We start from the raw sequence: 20,495 nt of genomic DNA on the forward strand, positions 1-20,495 counted from the left end.
CCCAGGGCCCTATAAACTCTCCTGTTTCTCAAAACAACTAACATACTTCAAAGGAACATGTGGTGAAAAGACTGTTGAAATGCAGCTAGACTGTGGTCCAAAATTAAAGTGTCTAAGGAGCCAAGATGACAAGAAATACAACAGTAAGGTGAGCAACTCTGTTTATTGATTTTAAATTACTCTAACCAAAGATAACACAGGAAAAATGTAATTTCCAAATCAATTGTTTTCTGTCATCTCTTGGCTTACAGAAAATCGTGTCCAATCGTGTAAAACGGCTTGGGATTCCACCGATTTATCATTTAATTGCACTGTTCTCTATAAACAAAACATTTCCCAATTGACCCTCCTCCAAAGATTGTCAGGACTATTGTAGAACTACCTTGTAAACCACAGTTTTTAAAGCTTGTCACTACAAACAATGCCAAGCATGTCGGCTTACGCTTCAACTACTCATTTGTTTCTTATCGAAATGAAGCAACTGTGAGATGTTCTGTTATAGTTTGATTTCCCGCAACACTGAGTGCACACATTCTCTGGGCTATAATCTGTCATAACACAAATGCTGGAATATCCCTTCCAGATCTGGACACTAATTGGTAGCATCCCAACTCATGGAGGGGCACATAGGTCCAGCTCTGCCTTCGGGGTTTCTCTGAGTGTCTGCAACTCTCCTCACAGTATCTCTACTCAACTGTCAGAAAGCCCCACTGAACTGCCCAGTCACTTCTTGGTGAGGGAAGTAGAGGGAGGGGAGGTAGCGAGTTACATAAGCCCCTGGGAAAATCCACATTTCAGGGAGAAAGAAATTGACAAGGGAACGCGAGGCGACAAAAGCATGGAGATGTGCCTGAAGCAACATTATGGACCGCCAATTGCACCCACCAGTCCACAGAGCGACACAGGGAGACTTACTTAGACACAAGATAGCTTCTTGAATCAAATTCTGAAGCACAGAAAAAGAAAACTGCTTATTTGTGTAATAAGCCGGTGCCAGAGGATTAGAGTGCGTGGGACATCTCAGAGAGGTGTTCCTTTGGCAATGGTTTCCCTACTTGGCTACCATGGAGGCTTGGAAACAAAGCAATGAGAGGTGGAGACTTACGGCTTATGGTTTTTCTCCATTTACTATGAGGATTAGGGTTTAACGTATGGAATCGGGATAGCAACATATACAGTGATTTACCCACTAAACCCGGTACCGGAAATGTTCAGAAAGGGATGAATTATAATATATGATTTAATTGAACAGGGTCACATAAAACAAAACTGTTGAATATATGGAATTTCTAAATATCGATCCTTTATCTGTATGATCCTTTATCAATACTCAGGGTGTGCGTTTGGGGGTGTGTGCGCGCGGGTGTGTGTGTGTGTGTGGTGTCAAAGACCACAGATTCACCATTTCTTCAAAACGTACACATTGTTTATATTGAAACCATAAACATAATTTCTATTTAAAGTATTAATCAAGAATACTTAGTAATGAAATTGGAAGCAACTGGAAATTGGAAGCTTTTGAGTAACTGGAAGACCTAGTAGATATTATGAGTTCCAAAAACTGTCAAAGTGACAAATCTTTTAAAAACTATATATGGAAAAGATGAACGCTTTAGCGACAAAATAAAGTGCTTCAACAAGTGGATTGCAGTCATTCAGCAGGCTTAGACAAACAAAATGGGGAAAGTGCAGAAACTTAACCTATTACCCCAGCCCTACACTCCCAGGTTTGTATAGCCAGAAGGCTATCATTTTGTTACTTTATGTTGTAACAAACATTTTACAAGACTGAAGGAACCAAAAAAATGTTATTGTATGTTTATTTACATATTCAATGATTCTTCACTATTCAGTAGAGCCAATTTTAAATTAGGCACTCAATTGTCCTTTCCTATTTTGTCTGTTCATGGGATTTTATCAGAATGTTTGTTTAAAATGTTTCTCTGGTCAGATTACAGGACCTACGGTCATGCCTTAATCACCCTTTTGCCACGTTTCCACTGGTGCTTTACCCAGTACCAGGGCTATACCGGCAATTTATGCTAATGCTGGCAATATTTTTCTGGTAGTAAAATAAGCAATAATGCCATGCTCAGTTTGTTTACAATACAACGTTAGAACTTAAGTATTAAAACACATTTTCTTCCTCAAACACCTGCGATCACCTCCTTCTTCACCTACACTTGTGATGTATTTTGTCAAAACTATTTACCTTTATTAGGAGGATTTGGGAGAAATCTGAGGTCATTTTGTGTTGTTATAGGTTCTGCAGGCTACATCTCAGTCTTAACGCTCAGTTTTTCTATTGAATTAATGGCATTGTATCACCGCGTTTTCACACCACGTTACGCATCAATCCACAAACCCCACCCTAAGTCCTGAAGCACCAAGTGAGAGTCAGGATACTGCCATGGCCTAGTGGCTGACTGGCCCGTGTCAGTGGAAACCGAAAGAAATCTTGGACTTTAGGTTAACACACTAGTGTTTGGCACAAGTGTTAAAGCGGCATATCTGCTCCCATGAGTAGATCACTCTGCTTTACAATATGGTGTCAGGAGGCATAGACTGGAATGTGTCCCTGGATGATAAAGGGTTGATTCTTCAGGATAGGTCTTGTGATTCCTAGGTTTCCCAAACTACCCAGCAGCAGGTATCTGCTCCTTCGTGGGAGGAGGAACAGGAAGAGCACTGCCAGAGTCCTACAATATGACCTCCAGCAGGCTGTGGTTTGCATGTTTCTGACCAAACTGTCAGAAACAGACTCCATGAGGGCCTGACATCCTCTAGTGTACAGGTGTCAAACCGGTTCCACGGAGGGCCGAGTGTCTGCAGGTTTTCGCTCTCACCTTGTACCTGATTGATTAATTAGTTCACTAATTGGTTAATTTCTACCCCCACCTGGTTGTTCAGGTCTGACCTGGGAACCAATTTAAAGGAAAACCCAAAGACCTGCAGACACTCGGCCCTCCGTGGAACCGGTTTGACACCCCTGCTCTAGTGGGACCAGTGCTCACCCAGCACCGTACAGCTCAATTGGCATTTGCCAGAGAACACCGGAATTGGTAGGTCCGCCACCGGTGCCCTGTTCTTTTCACAGATGAGAGCAGGTTCACACTGAACACGTGACTGACATGAAAGAGTCTGGAGATACCGTGGTAGAAGTTATGCTGTCTGCAACATCATCCAGCATGACCAGTTTTGCAGTGTCAGTGATGGTCTGGGGAGGCATATCCTTGGAGGGACACACAGACCTTCATGTGCTAGCCAATGATACCCTGACTGCTGTTAGGTACCGGGATGAAATTCTCAGACCCATCTTCATACCTTACACTGGAGCAGTGGGCCCTGGGTTCCTCTTGGTTCAGGACAATGCCCGGCCTTATGTGGCGAGTGTGTGTAGGCAGTTCCAGGATGACGAAGGCATTGATGCCATTGACTGACCCTCACGTTCCCCAGACCTGAATCCAACTGAGAACCTCTGAGACGTTATGTATTGGTGCATCCAATGCTGCTAAGTAGTGCCACAGACTGTCAAGGAGCTCACTGATGCCCTAATCCAGGTCTGGGAGGAGATCCCCCAGGACACCATCTACCGTCTCATCAGGAGCATGCCCAAATTTTGTTGGGAGTGAATAGAGGCACGTGGGGACCATACACACTACTAAGTCACATTGAGTTGCCAGGATGAAATTCACACAAGTTTGAACAGCTTGGGATTTCCTTTGATTTTTGGAGTGAGTTTTATTTATTTTATATTCAACAAATTCCACAATGTACAGTAAAGATTTGGATCTTATTTATATTTCATTCATCAAGACCTGATGAGTGATTTAAGTGTTCCCTTAATTATTTTGAGCAATGTATATTTAATTTTTATACTAAATACAGTGCATTGTATGGTTGTGAATCCCTGCAGGTTTGATTAGTGAAGAATTAGATGGTTCCCTCTCTCAATACCACCACAATATGAGAGTTATCAAAGTAACGATAGCTACAACTACGGATGCACCGATCAGACAATGTGCAATGTGTCCGCTACTGATCAAAAATACAGGATCGGGTGTCAGCGACAGCGGGTCTACGTAATCAGCTGATACCACAAAACAGATTGCAATAACCAAGTGCGGAAAACAAGTCAAGTGTTTCAAGGGGGGACAGTTGAGAAACATAGGCTTGTTACCTAATGCTTGCTAAGTTGGATAATGCTAGCTAAGCTTGCTGATGCTAGCTAACACCAGCTAGGTAATGCCAGGCTAATTGAAAATAAATAACTTTTCACTGTTTGATTTCTAATCTCGAAATCCATTCAGATTCATAGCTAAAAAGCAACCCTACCTGTTTGGTGTTGTACAGTGTTTTCTTCCAATGTTCAATTGATTAGACTCTCCAAAAAGAGTCTAACATTCTAGTGCAACTTTCATCAAGTTGTGATAGGATTACAACAAGCTAAACACGCAAATTCACATGGAGTTTTATGATTTTAAGCAAATACTGATAAGAAAGTGCTTTTATAAACTTTAAGGGAAATAGTTTGTCACATGCCTAGTTTTCATTGCAGTGACTTCTGTCCATTACATATCCACTTTCCCATTCTACATTGCTATAGCATTTCCACAAATCTTCTGCTCATATTTTAATAAGATTGTTTGTTTTTAAAATAGTTCCAATAATCTTTAATATTGTGTAATCTGTTAACAAAACGGATGACATACAATTCAGTCATAATAGAATTATAGCAATCATAGCAAATAAACAAAATAGAAATGGCAGTAGGTACTCAGTACCCACAATCAAAGTTCAGTAAGCCTACTCAGAATTCAAATTGACAATGAAAAATTTGTATTGGTGCATTCCTACTGTAGCGACAACTATGAGAAAATTACAATACTGAATTCTTCAGTCAATGGTAGGCTAAAACAAATGTAATTTCCAATAGACTGCATGCAGCCTAATAACCTCAAAATATTTTAGTGGACGAATACAAGGCAAGAGGAGATTATCAAATGCATGCATTTTACCTACTGCCATTATCAAGGTCAAACAAAAGTTCCAGTGCTCGACAATAACGTTGGCCAGTGAAAAGTGAAGTCGGGACTAACAAAACTAGCATGTCACTGTCCCGATCGGGCCATTGCAAAACAATTTGAGATAGAAAAAATTATAATTGTGTAACATAAACCCGATATCCTGCAGTTGGATCGTAATCTGGCACATGGAAAAATAACTACCTTGCAGCTCTTTTCACGCGCTGTTGGCCAGTCAAGAGTTGAGCAGTGATGTGACGTGTGGCTGTCTGGCTGTTTTCAAGAAAACATTTTAAAACTTGCGCGAGTCATTAAAGTGAAGGCAGCGAAGAATAACTATGAGCTCAAACGAAAGAGATTTTTTTTTACCTCAATAGAAACAAATATTTACATGTTTTGACTTAGATGGAACTCAGATGCACTGGCCCTCATTTATCAAAAGTGCGTACACCAAATTTCAAGCGTATACCTGGCGTACACCCAAAACCACGGTGACTTTGAGATTTATCAATATGGACGTTGGCGTACGGCACTCTCAAATCCTACGCCAGCTCAGGAGGTGGTGTACGCACGTTTTGAGTTAGTGCGGAAATGCGCAGAAAAAAAAATCCTAACGCACTGACAAACTAAAACATATGATATATTTTGACCCACTGTAAAAAAAACAACAACATAATAATTACAAACTTCAGTGTTTATTTTTGTGCAACATGGACTTCAATGTTTAATTTGTGTGACTTTACCAAAGCATTTGATTTATATGTATTCCTTCAGATGCGAGCCTATGCGCTTTACATGACGTTTCAGTGTTAAGCTTCGTTCAAGCTTCGTTCACACCAGACACGGCAATCTTTATGCGTTCCGGCGGAAGTCCATTCATTTCAATAGAAAGCAATCCGCACCGCTGCGTCTAATCTACCGTACTCGGCCAGATTTGGTTGCGGTACGGCAGGTGTGTCGCATGAGTTGAAATTTTCCAACTTGTGCGGTGCTTTTCCGTACGGTATCAGAAACGGAAGTTGATGTACCACCGAAGAAGAGCTAATATGTAGCTTTCAATTACGGGTTTATGGGATCGCAAAAATAGATTTGACAGCTCATTAATTATTTGTAATAGCCTACCAGATCAAAGTTTGAAACGCTAAATATTTGAGCGAGACATATCCTAGACCTGATTGGTTAAATCATATTTGAGGGGGGGAAAAAAAAAAATATATATATACAGCCTGGATGACGTTTTCATTTCATCTACTACAATGAAACAAACTGAGAAAGCTTCTGCTCATGCTTGCATGGCTACACTTTTCCACGCAGCATTTTTAACATTTAGGTCTCGGTAAACGTCCGAGGTAGTATCATACAAACAAGGGTGGCTAGACACTAGCAAAATGAGGTTCTCCTCCGTCTTTGCGATACTGGTTATGAAGATGCGGAAGATTGATTGCGTTTTTTGCGTAGATTGATAGCGATGTTTGCGTTAAATTACGGTAATTTTATGCCGTGTCTGGTGTGAACGAAGCTTTAGGCCCGGCAGTTGCGCACGGACTGGGTTCAGTAATAAAAGGCCTTTAATGACCAAAATATAAATCAGACTGACAAAATAATAAAAATGACATTCTTCTTCTTTTAAATAATAATAATAGAAATAATAATAATAACGACATTGACAGACGGATCGGTGCAGCTTCTGCAGTAATGCAGTCGATGTATCGGTCTGTCGTGGTGAAGAAAGAGCTGAGCCGCAAGGCGAAGCTCTTGATTTACCAGTCAATCTACGTTCCTACTCTCACCTATGGTCATGAGCTTTGGGTCATGACCGAAAGGACAAGATCCCGGATACAGGCGGCTGAAATTAGCTTTCTCCGCAGGGTGGCCGGGCGATCCCTTAGAGATAGGGTGAGAAGCTCGGTCACCCGGGAGGAGCTCAGAGTAGAGCCGCTGCTCCTCCACATCGAGAGGGGTCAGCTGAGGTGGCATGGGCATCTGTTTCGGATGCCTCCGGAACGCCTTCCTGGGAAGGTGTTCCGGTCCCGTCCCACCGGGAGGAGACCCCGGGGAAGACCTAGGACACGCTGGAGCGACATTCTTCTTCTAAATAACAATAAACGTCATTTATAATAAATATAATAAAATAATAAGACGAATATTACAAATTGTAATGCAATTATTAATGTGAATGAATGGCACTCCACATCACATCACATCATCATCTTTTATTCCGCTTTTTTAAACTGCTTTCTACCTCCCTGGTGATCGTCTCAATCTCCACGTCAGAGAAGTTTCTCTTTTTTGCCGTCTTCCGTGTGTCCATGGCGTAAAATGAGGGCGTGGGGGAAGCGGAGACTTGAATATATAGGGGCGTGTTATTCTAATGACGATCGTTTTCAGCCGCGGCATTTATCAAGGGAAGGTATTGCGTACACCTGGATTTTAAAGGTATGCACAGCTTCATAAATCAGGCGGTGAGAGGAGTGTAAGCAAAATCTTACGCCAACATATACGCCCGTTTCTAAGCAAGAATGATAAATGAGGGCCACGGTGTGGTCATAAATTCCCGATTCCAGCGGACAAATGTGTCTTTTCACAAAGGCTCTGACAACTTTCGCAAACTGACGCGCCATGCCAAAAGCAAACAGCACGACTTATAGCAACAACAACTAAGACCGACCAGCCGTTCGCCTTGTTCTCTGGGGATGAATCAGTTAGTGTTTCGTTTAAAAGTCAAATGTTTTTATTATTTTTTATAATTCGAAATGTGATGAAAGAAATATTTTTTTTGTTTTATATATCCAGAATGCATTTCATAAAGGATTAAACATGTTAAGTAACAAAAGTATTTGGTTATATGTTGTAACGGTGATAAATTACAACTTTTGCAAGGAGGGACAGTAAGTTTCAAACCCACTTGCCCTGTGGTAAAAAAAATTATACGTTGAGCCCTGCAAATCTTCAAAATTGTAATATCAATCATAATAGCTGAATTAAAAAATTGTTGTATGTTCCCTTGTGGTTAAGGGATTTTAAAGAGAAAATAAGAATGATAGAAGGGATAAGGACTGGCACTGAGAGACAGCTTTTTAGTGTAAAGTCGGAAGGCAAGTCTTATAGGAGAGGTACTTGCAGAAGAATTACATTGTCAAAGAAATGTGTGAGGAACAGGTGTGTGCATTCAAAATGCAAGTGATTAAGAAATAAAAGTGCATGTTTCGGTCAATCCACTATTTAGTAACCCACTAGCCACTGTGTCAGTCATCCTCCTGCTGGATTCTCTCTCTTGAATATAACTTTTTGCATTCTGGGATTTGCCAAATGGAGCTCTGCGGAGAGAAGGTAAGCTACTCTGAAGCAGTTTCCGACCAACAGACAAAAGCAGTTTGTGGTTATACGGACCACCAGTCCAAATGTGCTAACAACATGGATTCTGTCTGATCCTGACTAAAGAGCAAAATCTAAAAAATACTAGTTGTACTAGTAGTATAAGGCTGGGGGCATACCTCGGTCACATGGCACATTGAACTATTTTGCTGGGCTCACATACTCCTAATCTATCACTTAGCTGTAATATCACAAACAGTTGGGCGCACTGACCAAATCGCAGTATGCAAAACGTGAAAATGCTAGAATATAAATAGTGTGTGCTAATAGCCGAATTCCCGTCTGTGCACAAATGGTAACTATGCACCCATTTTCAAATAGAAGTATACCTTTGCCTTAAGTCCCACCACAACCAGTCATGTATGCAAACTAGGATGCAACAGAGGCAGCTGAACTGGTTTGTCCAGTTGCGTCAGGTAACCGTATGATCCATACAATCCCACCAAGAATAAAACAGCATATTGTTCCAGAAATAAAGCTGATCCACATCCTAGTTCTTTAAGGCTTTTGATCAATGTTAGGTTGGTGGAGAGTACCTGCCTCAAGTGGAGGAGTTTAAGTATCTAGGGGTCTTGTTCACGAGTGAGGGAAGGATGCAACGGGAAATGTAACCTAACCTTGAAGCCTAACCTGTAATGCCTAAATCTAAACATAACCCCCATACTAACACTATGCCAAATAATAAGCATTACCCAAAGTCAAATAACCTGGCTGACACAACCACATCACTACATTGAAGACCTAGTAACCACTGGTCTGTAAAGGAGGCTCTTTAAAGTATTTGGCCAGAAGAATGCTTGCAGACTTTTTATTTGGTTCCTGTAAGCACTTGGTTTTCATGCTATTATCATGCACAACACCCCTACACTTCATCAGACCTATCCTGGTTTGTCACTATAGTAGTTTTCTTTATTTCCAAAGTGCATAAGTAGCTAATAACTTTCACACTCTGTGAAACATTTATCGCATAAGAAGTTTGATTGACTCATAATTTTGCTTAGCTAGGGTTTCGTCAACAGCTTTGTTTTTAAAGAAGTTCCTAAAAGGAACCAGACGAGTGACACGTCAGTGTGTTATCAAGGGGAAGAACAAAGTAAAACAAAATATCATGATTTGTTCAATTCAGAATGGGTATATCCAACGAGCATAGCTGCCTTTAATTCTGCAGAGCACAGCTCAAATACACCTATCCAGATTGAAGATCTTTCTGATGATTACTCCATCTGCTTATTTAGACTCAATCTCAACTCTCACTGTACCATGTTTCTTATCTTTGGACCAGTTTCCTCTTCCCAGTGGGATCATGGAATTTAGGTTTATTGAAACCATGCCACAAAAATCAACACAAGTGCTTGAGGTTTGACTTCTTCGATTAATTCCGATCCTGGGGGTTTTGTGCGAGTGCTGTGAGAAGCTGAATTTTTTTTGCCTTCATTAGAGTGCAAATCCACCCTGTCTCTGGTAAACCGGGTGGTCTCCTTTTTCTCTTGCGATAATGTGCCTGGAGTGATCAGTGGCACTGTTTCACCTAATGCAAATTCCAGCTGTATGCCTTATAATAGCAGAATGCACAAATGCCAATTTTGAAATTATAGTGCATTGGTAGTTCTTAGCTCTCATTTCTGTCAACTGATGTGAAACCTACCGTATAACTGGTTAACGGAGCTATTTATAAGAAATTTCCAAATCAACTAGCCCATGTTAGTTGGCAGATTAGAGCTAACAGCGGCCTTCCATGTGAAGCAGTGGTTTAAAGCACTCTGAAGCATGAAGTTGACCACCACAGTCTAGGTATGAGCATTGACTGCCACCAGTGGGTGGGGAAGGCACAAAGGCATTTCAAATTGCCCAGCAAACCATGGGGAGGCATTGTCACCAGGGATTTCCTAATCTCATCCAGCTCTAGCAACTAACATACAACCCTGTTTCCAAAGGATTTGGGACGCCGTGTAAAATTTAAAGACAAACAGAATCCAAATCTTATAAAACCTACATTGAATAGAAAATAGTACCTAGACAAGATATCAAATGTTGAAACAGAAATGTTGTTGTTTCTTGAAACATATGCCCACTTTGAATTTGATGCAGCAAAGATGTTTCAAAAAAGCTGGGACATAGGCACCAAAAGACTGGAATTATTGTGTAATGCTAAAAAACTAAACCAGGTGAACTACATAGTGAGCATGTAAGGAGAAAAAGTTATAAACACAAAAAACACAAAATGCTGAACTGTTCTAAAGTGTCCAGAAATTAGTGCAGATCTAAATCCCCCCAAAAACCTGAGGAGTGACCAAAAACAGCAGCTGGGAGAAACAAAATAGCCTAGATCAAACTGCCAATACAGATGTGCAGGAAGTCCATCCATGGCTATACACACTTGAGTGGAGTTAATCTGGGCAAGTGCTGTACCACCAAATATTCAGTCTAGGGTGTCAATTATTTTGTCAGTGCCATTTCTCTATCTTTTCTGATTTGACTGCAGCTATTGCCTCATTCCCTTTGACTCATTTAATGTGTTTTCTGACGTTGTGTTGATGGATGACTAAGGGAGTTTGTACCCCATGTTGATGGATGACTAAGGGAGTTTGTACCCCATGTTGATGGATGACTAAGGGAGTTTGTACCCCATGTTGATGGATGACTAAGGGAGTTTGTACCCCATGTTGATGCATGACTAAGGGAGTTTGTACCCCATGTTGATGCATGACTAAGGGAGTTTGTACCCCATGTTGATGCATGACTAAGGGAGTTTGTACCCCATGTTGATGCATGACTAAGGGAGTTTGTACCCCATGTTGATGCATGACTAAGGGAGTTTGTACCCCATGTTGATGATGACTAAGGGAGTTTGTACCCCATGTTGATGGATGACAAAGGGACTTTGTACCCCATGTTGATGGATGACAAAGGGAGTTTGTACCCCATGTTGATGGATGACAAAGGGAGTTTGTACCCCATGTTGATGGATGACTAAGGGAGTTTGTACCCCATGTTGATGCATGACTAAGGGAGTTTGTACCCCATGTTGATGCATGACTAAGGGAGTTCGTACCCCAAATGATGATGCATGACTAAGGGAGTTTGTACCCCATGTTGATGGATGACTAAAGGAATTTGGCATGTGTGTCATTATGTTCATACCCCAGAGAAACAGGGTGTCAAAATACTTCTATTTGAAGTGGTTTATAAGGGCTCCAACAGGTGCCCTTAATTGGAGCATGTCTTTGGTAGAGATATGCATTTCTTGATTACCCAAGTTAAAATGTAAATGTCTCTCTTATTTAAAGTAAGAGCAATCTGATTAACCACAATTCATTTTGTGGAGCCCTCACCCTTGCTCTTACCATGGGTGCCACTATTTCTGCAGGGAATTGTATCAGAGAGTATAGAAATCGAGACACCCAACTGAAACAAGAAAAGAAAGTGTGCAGGGCCACATTTGTCTGCATATTGCCCACACCCCAAGAAGGTGTGCACTAGATTGAGATTATTTTGTATTGAGAAAATGCTCTAGATCACTCATACCCTACAAGCCTGCTGGTTTTCTGTTATAATCTGATAATTATTTGAACACACCTGGTGTGCCAAGTCTACTGGCCTCTGAAAAGCGAGGAATGAAAAAAAGCTGTGGAACTGGATTTAAGGCCCAGCGGTTAATTTAAGGGGGTCTATATATATGTTATCATTGACAGAATGGTTGATCACTGACCTAGGCCCATTTATTGAGTAACTCATCCCCACAAGACATACCAAAATGTGTCGAATTGCTGGATATAAGTTTTAAAACTGAACAAATGTATCTTTGTGTTAGTAAGAGGAGTGTGAACAATTTGTAGACACATGCAGTTGTCACAAGGTGATGATTGTAAATTAGTTTCCTCTTTTGTGACACCTGACCTTCAGTTAGTAAGGTATTTGAAATCAGTCTGAATGGGTATTTTCATTTTTATTATTTAGTCAGGAGCATTTCAAAAATGCCCATTCCGACAAAGAAACACTTTTACCATAGCTTAAAAAAAGAACAATAAGTTTTACTCATTGTAAGTAATGACGTCATTAAATTGGAATAATATCTAAGTGGCCTGGGGTGGTCCAGCATCCTAAGCCATGCTTCTGGTACACGTACAGCAGAGGCATATGGGTTTGAATCCAGCCCAATGCCCATACAAAAACTATCATCCATCATTCACCATTTTGTGCCCAATAAAGAGTATAGAGTTTGAAAGCAAAGGTTTACAAAGTTAGTCAACAAATGTGTAAGTGCTTTACATATCTAATAATGTTAAAGCGGTCATTCATAATCTGAAACATTTACCAGGAAACTCCAATCAAAGCGTAAAATAAAGAAATGGTGTAGTAATGAATCACACCTGCATAAAAATATGTATTTTCAGTACCATGCTCATTGCACTATTGTCTCATCAGTCTTACTATGTTGTTATTTTGGTTTATTATGTGTATTTATGTGTAAGGTATATTCGGTTACTCTTGTTGAGTGTCCTTTGTTTAGATTTTATGAGTTAGCACATCGCGAGCCTGTATAATCCAGAGTCAAATTACTCGTGTGTACACATACCTGGCGAATAAAGCTGATTCTGAACATAGATATACTGAATACAGGCCTCTCTCTCATTCCTACAAACCTGCGCTACTTTTTCCATGCCTTTTGGGCATGTTTTGAGTTGTCATTGTGTTGAACATTTTAGCTTAACCATGCCCTGCTTGCAGACTGGAATTGTCACAGCAAACTGACTTCATAGGACTTATTCTGAAAACTATGAAACATCACATGCGGATATTACATTTGGAATTATCTTTAGCTACCTAGCGACTTAAGTAAATATTTATCTAACCAGCCTGTCTTGACAGTGCATTGCAGGGTGGATTTTGTAGTTAACTTGAGCCTCATTTTCAAAAAAAAAAAAAAAACACATGTTGCATGCTATACGAAATGCAGAAACATTTTACAACCGATATTGTCATGTATTGTAACTTGGGTGGATAACCCCTTTACGCAATGGAAATTACTATTATATAATTTAGCAATTTTAGAGCGATATAACTTTTTTTATCCATAGATAACAAACCCAACAATCAATACTGGAGTAAAAACATTTCAGTCAGGGTGCCATAAAACTCTGCATTATGTGGTAAGTATTACATGTAATACTTCAGTGTAGTTCAGCTGCAGTAGCCTACACTGCAGTATTTCCGTAAATACTGTATAAAATACCATAACTGATCGCGGGTATCACAGTTTTACTGCAATATTCTATTGAAGGGTCGCTTGTGGGAGCAAAGGACGAAGTACCACCTGCCACCCGTCAAAACAAACGGTGTTCAACGATTAAATGCGCAACTCCCAGATTAGGGTAGGCAACTTATTAATTAGGCTCATGAAGGAAAAAAGTACCAGTTCAGGTTCTTCAGAAATGGATGTGCATTCAAGGGTTACAATTGGTTCAAGTTGGTTTAACATCACTTCAGGTGCAAAACGGAGAGAAAAACAGGTGCATGTGAATTGGCTACTTTATTTGAAAGGTGATCCACTCACCTTCTGTTGCCTGCGTGCCATATCCGTGGGTTGTTTAGCATTGAAAGGGTAAGCGATACATCGCAACACAAATACATAAATCTGTAGTTTAGTTTTCCTCTCAGCTTCCTCTTTGAGAAGTCTTTCCTGCTCATTTTTCTGCTCGTCTTCGACAGTAGGACTTTTGGCTTGTGGTTGTTCGGTGGGTTGTCGTTTCTTATGTTTACCTCCTTGCCCGGAGGAAGTCGCAAGCTTTTGTTGGGGAGCTTTTGAAACTTCAGTGTCCTCGTCAATCTCTCCCCCCGAGTCATCGCTGGACGACGGGTCCAACATCTTTTACACCAACAGTCCAACTCCTATTCCCCGTGTGTAGCCAACGTGGCGCTAGTGGCTTCACTTGAATTGTCTATATTCCCCAGTGTTTTATGGAGCTGTGACGACGACTCATGAGTAAAATGTTTCTTGACATGAATGCGAGGGCGGAGTTTTGACAAACGCGAGTCGGCGCCACTTGGAATATTTGGTTGAGTTCTGTGGAACGACTGAGAGAACTGTGCGGCTGGCTGCGGATACAGTCTGAGCTATGCAGTACAGGTGGGTAACCTGTAGAATGGACAACAAGCAGCACGTGGGAGGTGCCTTGCCATTCTTAAAGCCACACATCAGCGTCACCACTAAACAGTAACACATGCAATTGTCAAATAACAGTACCAACTATACAGCATTCGTCGCCCTAACATTACATATAATAACTTCTAATATGCGTTAAATACCTTTTATCCCCAAAATTTGTAAAAACCAAAATGAATGGGGGGCTCTAATTACACTCCAGGTTTTAAACCGGGTGATGGCCAGGAAGGGGGACCCTTTAGTTTGAAACGAGTGTCCTGCTAGTACATAGGTATGTATGGCAAATAGTTTGGATGCGTTAGCAATTGAAAGCAAAATCAGAGAATGACATTTAAGTGAACATTAGGACTTCCTACTACTATACTGCTTTCTGATAAAATAATACAATTAGGAAACAATTAAGAAACAATTATTAAATACACCATGTTCCCTGATTATTTTAAAATAGTCTGGCTGTATACGGTTTCACAGTTCGGAGTTTGAAAATTCAAAACTTTATTTATAGTAATAAAACAAGCGAATGCATTCTTTGCCGAGACAAACAGTCATTTCATTGAATTAATTATTTGAAAACAAGCAGTACACGTTCTCACTGCCATCCTTTATGTCATCTCAAAAGCCGTACTTTCTTTTTTAAGTGAGATTTTCATTGGGCAGTGGCAAAACGTGGCTATATTGAAGCTATATGCTACTTTAAAGCATTATGCCAGAGTACAAATGCAAAAGGAGATGGAGTGGAGCGTGCGTAATTTGGTTAGAGCGCAGAGCCTTGAAACAGTTCGTGTAATCAACGTCAGAGCCTATGGCCTGTGCTTTGCTGTTTAAATATTGAGTACTTTTTCTCAGATTACTAATATGTTTAACGTTGCATGCCCTGGTGAGTAAGGGTTGGTGAGTATGAGTAACCTACAGACGTTTAACTTTGCCTTCATCGCCTGCTCTAGCCTGTGTTTTGGGCAAGACTACAGTATACCAGCTCAGAATATTAACTTGCAATACCCTTATGGTGCACCTACCAAAGTATGCTACACCTTTACTAACATAACCACAACACTCAAGGAAACAAATTATGTGACAGGTAGAGTACTGATGTGTTAGTGACCATATCCACTCCATGTGTTAAGGGTTTCACTCCTTCCACTGTTCAGTCGGCCAATGCGGGGACTGAATCAGTGAGACTCTGAACACATGGTAAATCCCAAATGAACTCATCCTTCCTCTACTCAACCCTGCATTTGCACAAGTATCCCAAAGCTAAGGGAGCAAATGTGAGCAAAGGTGTATGGGGTTAATAAGACCCTCCGGTGGCACCAGGTGGCACAGATGTATAGTAGGCCAGGTGCACGCTATGGTGCAAACACTGTTCCCCCATGATGTTCCCATATTCCAGGATGATCATGCCCCCAAACAAATTCAAGGGTGGTTTTATGAACACCAGAATAATGTCAGACGTTGTCAGATGTCCATGCCTTCTCAAGTCACCAGAAGGCCTCTTCACCAGAGTTGCCTCTTCACAGTTGACATTGAAACTGGTGTTTTGTGGGTACTATTTAATGAAGCTGCCAATTGAGGACCTGTGAGACATCTGTTTCTCAAACTAGACCCTGTAATGTATTTGTCCTCTTGCTCAGTTGTGCACCAGGGCTTCCCACTCTTTCTATTCTGGTTAGAGCCAGTTTGCGCTATTCTGTGAAGGGAGTAGTACACAGCATTTTATGAGATCTTCAGTTTATTGGCAATTTTTCACATAAAATAGCCTTCATTGCTCAGTACAAGAATAGACTAATGAGTTCCAATAGAAAGTGATTTGTTTCTGGCCATTTTGAGCCTGTAATTGAACCTAAAATTACTGATGCTCCAGATACTCAACTAGTCCAAAGGTTTTATTGCATCTTTAACCAGCACAACAGTTTTCAGAGGTGCTAATATAATTGCAAAAGGGTTTTCTAATGATCAATTAGCCTTTTAAAATGATTAACTTGGATTAGCAAACACTAATTGCAATTGTAACAGAAAAGGGTTGCTGATAATGGGCCTCTGTACGCCTTTTTAGATATGCCATTGAAAATGTGCCATTTCCAGCTACAATGGTCATTTACAACATTAACATGTCTACACTGTATTTCAGATCAATCAGATGTTATTTTAAAAGAAATGGTGGTAGCTCCTTAAAAAGATTGCTTGGCTGTTTTAATGACATCAAAGCCTGGATGGCCTTACATTTAAAACTGATGTCATGATTTTTAGATCCAGTGGAACTTCTGTTGCCTCTCAAATGGACCTGGGTGCCATGGAACCCTATGTTAAGTCTGTTGCAAGAAACCTTGGCATAAAAATAAACTGGAGAAACAGATTACTTCTGTTGTGAATGCTGGCTTCTTTCAACTTAGTCTTCTTACGAAGCTAAAGCCACTTTTATCCTTCACAGATTTTGAGTGTTATACATGCTTTTATCACAGCATGCCTCGATTATTGTAACGCTTTATATGATGGTGTTAGCCAGGCCTCCCTCTCTCGACTACAAATGGTTCAAAATGCTGCAGCTCGTATCCTTATAGGAACTTGTAAGCGAGACCACATCTCCCCTGTTCTTGCCTCCCTTCACTGGCTCCCAATAATTTTAGGATAGATTTTAAGATTCAATTGTTTGTTTTCAAAGCCCTTCATGGCCTAGCTCCAGCCTATATTACAGATTTATTGAAGCCATACTCTTTCAAGGGCATTAAGGTCAACTGACCAGTTACTCCTTCTTGTCTCCAAAACACAGCTCAAGAACAGGGGGATCAAGCTTTTTCAGCCACGGCCCCAAGACTGGAATGAATTGCCTCTTCATGTCAGACTGGCCTCGAGCCTTCCTGTTTTCAAAACCCGACTAAAAACTCACCTCTACTCTTTGGCTTTTAACTCTGTATGAGAGTTGTATATTGTTTTTTAGTGATTGATTGTTTTATTTATTTATGTATCCATTAAATTGATGAAATCTTCATTTATTTTATGTGAATGTACAGCACATAGGTCAACCTGGTTGTTTTTAAATGTGCTTTATGAATAAAGTTGGATTGGACCTCTAGTGGGTTACTGGTGTGCATGTTTCTGACCAAACTGTCAGAAATACACTCACCTAAAGCATTATTAGGAACACCTTTGCAATTTCTCATTAATGCAATTATCTAATCAACCAATCACATGGCAGTTGCTTCAATGCATTTAGGGGTGTGGTCCTGGTCAAGACAATCTCCTGAACTCCAAACTGAATGTCAGAATGGGAAAGATAGGTGATTTAAGCAATTCTGAGCATGGCATGGTTGTTGGTGCCAGACGGGCCGGTCTGAGTATTTCACAATCTGCTCAGTTACTGGGATTTTCACGCACAACCATTTCTAGGGTTTACAAAGAATGGTGTGAAAAGGGAAAAACATCCAGTATGCGGCAGTCCTGTGGGCGAAAATGCCTTGTTGATGCTAGAGGTCAGAGGAGAATGGGCCGACTGATTCAAGCTGATAGAAGAGCAACTTTGACTGAAATAACCACTCGTTACAACCGAGGTATGCAGCAAAGCATTTGTGAAGCCACAACATGCACAACCTTGAGGCGGATGGGTTACAACAGCAGAAGACCCCACCGGGTACCACTCATCTCCACTACAAATAGGAAAAAGAGGCTACAATTTGCCCAAGCTCACCAAAATTGGACAGTTGAAGACTGGAAGAATTTTACCTGGTCTTATGAGTCTCGATTTCTGTAGAGACATTCAGATGGTAGAGTCAGAATTTGGCGTAAACAGAATGAGAACATGGATCCATCATGCCTTGTTACCACTGTGCAGGCTGGTGGTGGTGGTGTAATGGTGTGGGGGATGTTTTCTTGGCACACTTTAGACCCCAATTGTGCATGGATTAAATGCCACGGCCAACCTGAGCATTGTTTCTGACCATGTCCATCCCTTTATGACCACCATGTACCCATCCTCTGATGGCTACTTCCAGCAGGATAATGCACCATGTCACAAAGCTCGAATCATTTCAAATTGGTTTCTTGAACATGACAATGAGTTCACTGTACTGAAATGGCCCCCACAGTCACCAGATCTCAACCCAATAGAGCATCTTTGGGATGTGGTGGAATGGGAGCTTTGTGCCCTGGATGTGCATCCCACAAATCTCCATCAACTGCAAGATGCTATCCTATCAATATGGGCCAACATTTCTAAAGAATGCTTTCAGCACCTTGTTGAATCAATGCCACGTAGAATTAAGGCAGTTCTGAGGGCGAAAGGGGGTCAAACACAGTATTAGTATGGTGTTCCTAATAATCCTTTAGGTGAGTGTAGACTACATGAGGCAGGCACATGCACAGACCTATGAAGGGGCAGGGGCCAACCCCAAAAAAGGGCACACCCAGTGATTTAAAAAAAATTATAAATCACAAAATATATGCCTACACTTGCAGGAGAAATAGCCAAACTTTTCAATGCATAACAACAATAAGTATTCTTTTCACTATGTGCCAATAAGTTAACTGAACTTCCTTCCTTTCTGATGTACCACTTTAGTCCATATTACAATGATAAACCGTACACAATGCCAAGTGTATTTTGGTCATCCTTAACTGTGACACGACACCTAAAACCAGTTATAAAATAAGTAGGCAAACCTTTTGGTTCAAGGCCCATATAGGGATTTTGAAGTTCAATGGAGGGCTGGAAATATTTTTATTTCATGTAAAATGTGTTTGTCAAAATCTATTTGCAGGCCAAAAAAGCACTGTTATTGACCCATTCATAGGTCTATAATAATGATGTACTTTGGATCAGGTTTGAGATGTTTAATAGAGGGTTGGATTGCTTTTAACAACGACAGAAAACATAAATTGAGCCGGTAGTTTATGATTACATTTGCAAATGTATATGCCATAATCAACAGCAGCGAGAATCAGTATATTAGCATATCTTCTGTCTTCTAATGTGACTGTAGAAAGGACGAACAGACCTCATGAGCTGATAAATATATTAACTGATGGTACAGTATATTCATTTCAGAATACAAAAGTGTCTGCCTTCCAAGAGGATGTGATCCAACTGAGCCTAGTAATGTTACAGATTTCTTAAGATAATGTAGCTACTGTAGCAACGCATTATTGCTGCTGAGCAATACATTCCAAGCTAGCACCACTAAAGCTTAGTGCAACTAACTTGGTAGCCAGCCATTCTTTTATTATTTATATCTATTTCCGATGATAGGAAATTAACTTTAGATTTTGTCAGACAGGGAGGGCGAAAAGAGCAGCAGGAAGAATTGGTTCACGCGCTCACCAGTAAATCATTGTATGCTGTATGTTAGCTAGCTGGCTGCTCGCATGCTGATAACCGATGTATTGACTCGTAGCTGTAACAGAATTACCTAGTCAAGGCACTTGAATTATGAGCTAACCAGCCAGTGGGCAGCGCATTAAATGCAGGATGCGCGATACGTTTCAAGTAAGGCAAAACCATTTGGAAGGAGAGGGGTGTTCTGTTTTTCACGTGACCTGATGTGTGATTTAAGTGTCCCCTTTTTTTGGGGGGGGGAGCAGTTTATGTAAAATGTATTATTAGCATACATGTTAAGCAACATTTTGGTTGTTGCACCCCTTCACCCGTGGTAATGCTTTTAGCAGATTGATCTTCACACTCTTGATCAGTCAGCCTGTCGTCTTGCATTAGCAGTGTGGAAAAGGTTAGTAAAACTTTGTTACCGAATGTCAGAAAGTTTACTGACATCTTTACTGAACTGCTATTTAGAATTGCCATTTCTCTTCATTGAGCCTTTAAAATGTCAGAAATACAGATTCATTTTGCCATACTGGCTGCCACCCTGTTTCCCAATGGAAGAAGGCTTTGTGTGGACATGCCTCTACTTCATAACATATCAAAAAAAAAAATGTTTTCCAAGTTG

The 20,495-nt window shown here is 40.6% G+C and overlaps 1 protein-coding gene across 10 annotated transcripts in view; it reads right to left on the reverse strand.

The window, feature by feature from the left end:
- Positions 1 to 14,528, reverse strand: part of cadps2 (Ca++-dependent secretion activator 2) — a 203,319-nt gene extending 188,791 nt beyond the window's left edge. For 6 of the 10 annotated variants that reach the window (XM_029115027.2, XM_029115026.2, XM_029115022.2 and 3 more), the window contains exon 1: positions 13,954 to 14,528. In XM_029115027.2, coding sequence (XP_028970860.1) covers positions 13,954 to 14,265 — 312 coding nt within the window. In that variant the 5' untranslated portion in view covers positions 14,266 to 14,528. The remainder of the gene's footprint in view (positions 1 to 13,953) is intronic. The other 4 variants (XM_029115029.2, XM_029115028.2, XM_029115025.2 and 1 more) reach the window with 1 other exon arrangement.
- Between the last annotated feature and the right edge of the window lie 5,967 nt (positions 14,529 to 20,495).

Source organism: Esox lucius, chromosome 19 (genome assembly GCF_011004845.1).
Source record: "Esox lucius isolate fEsoLuc1 chromosome 19, fEsoLuc1.pri, whole genome shotgun sequence".
Taxonomy (NCBI): domain Eukaryota; kingdom Metazoa; phylum Chordata; class Actinopteri; order Esociformes; family Esocidae; genus Esox; species Esox lucius.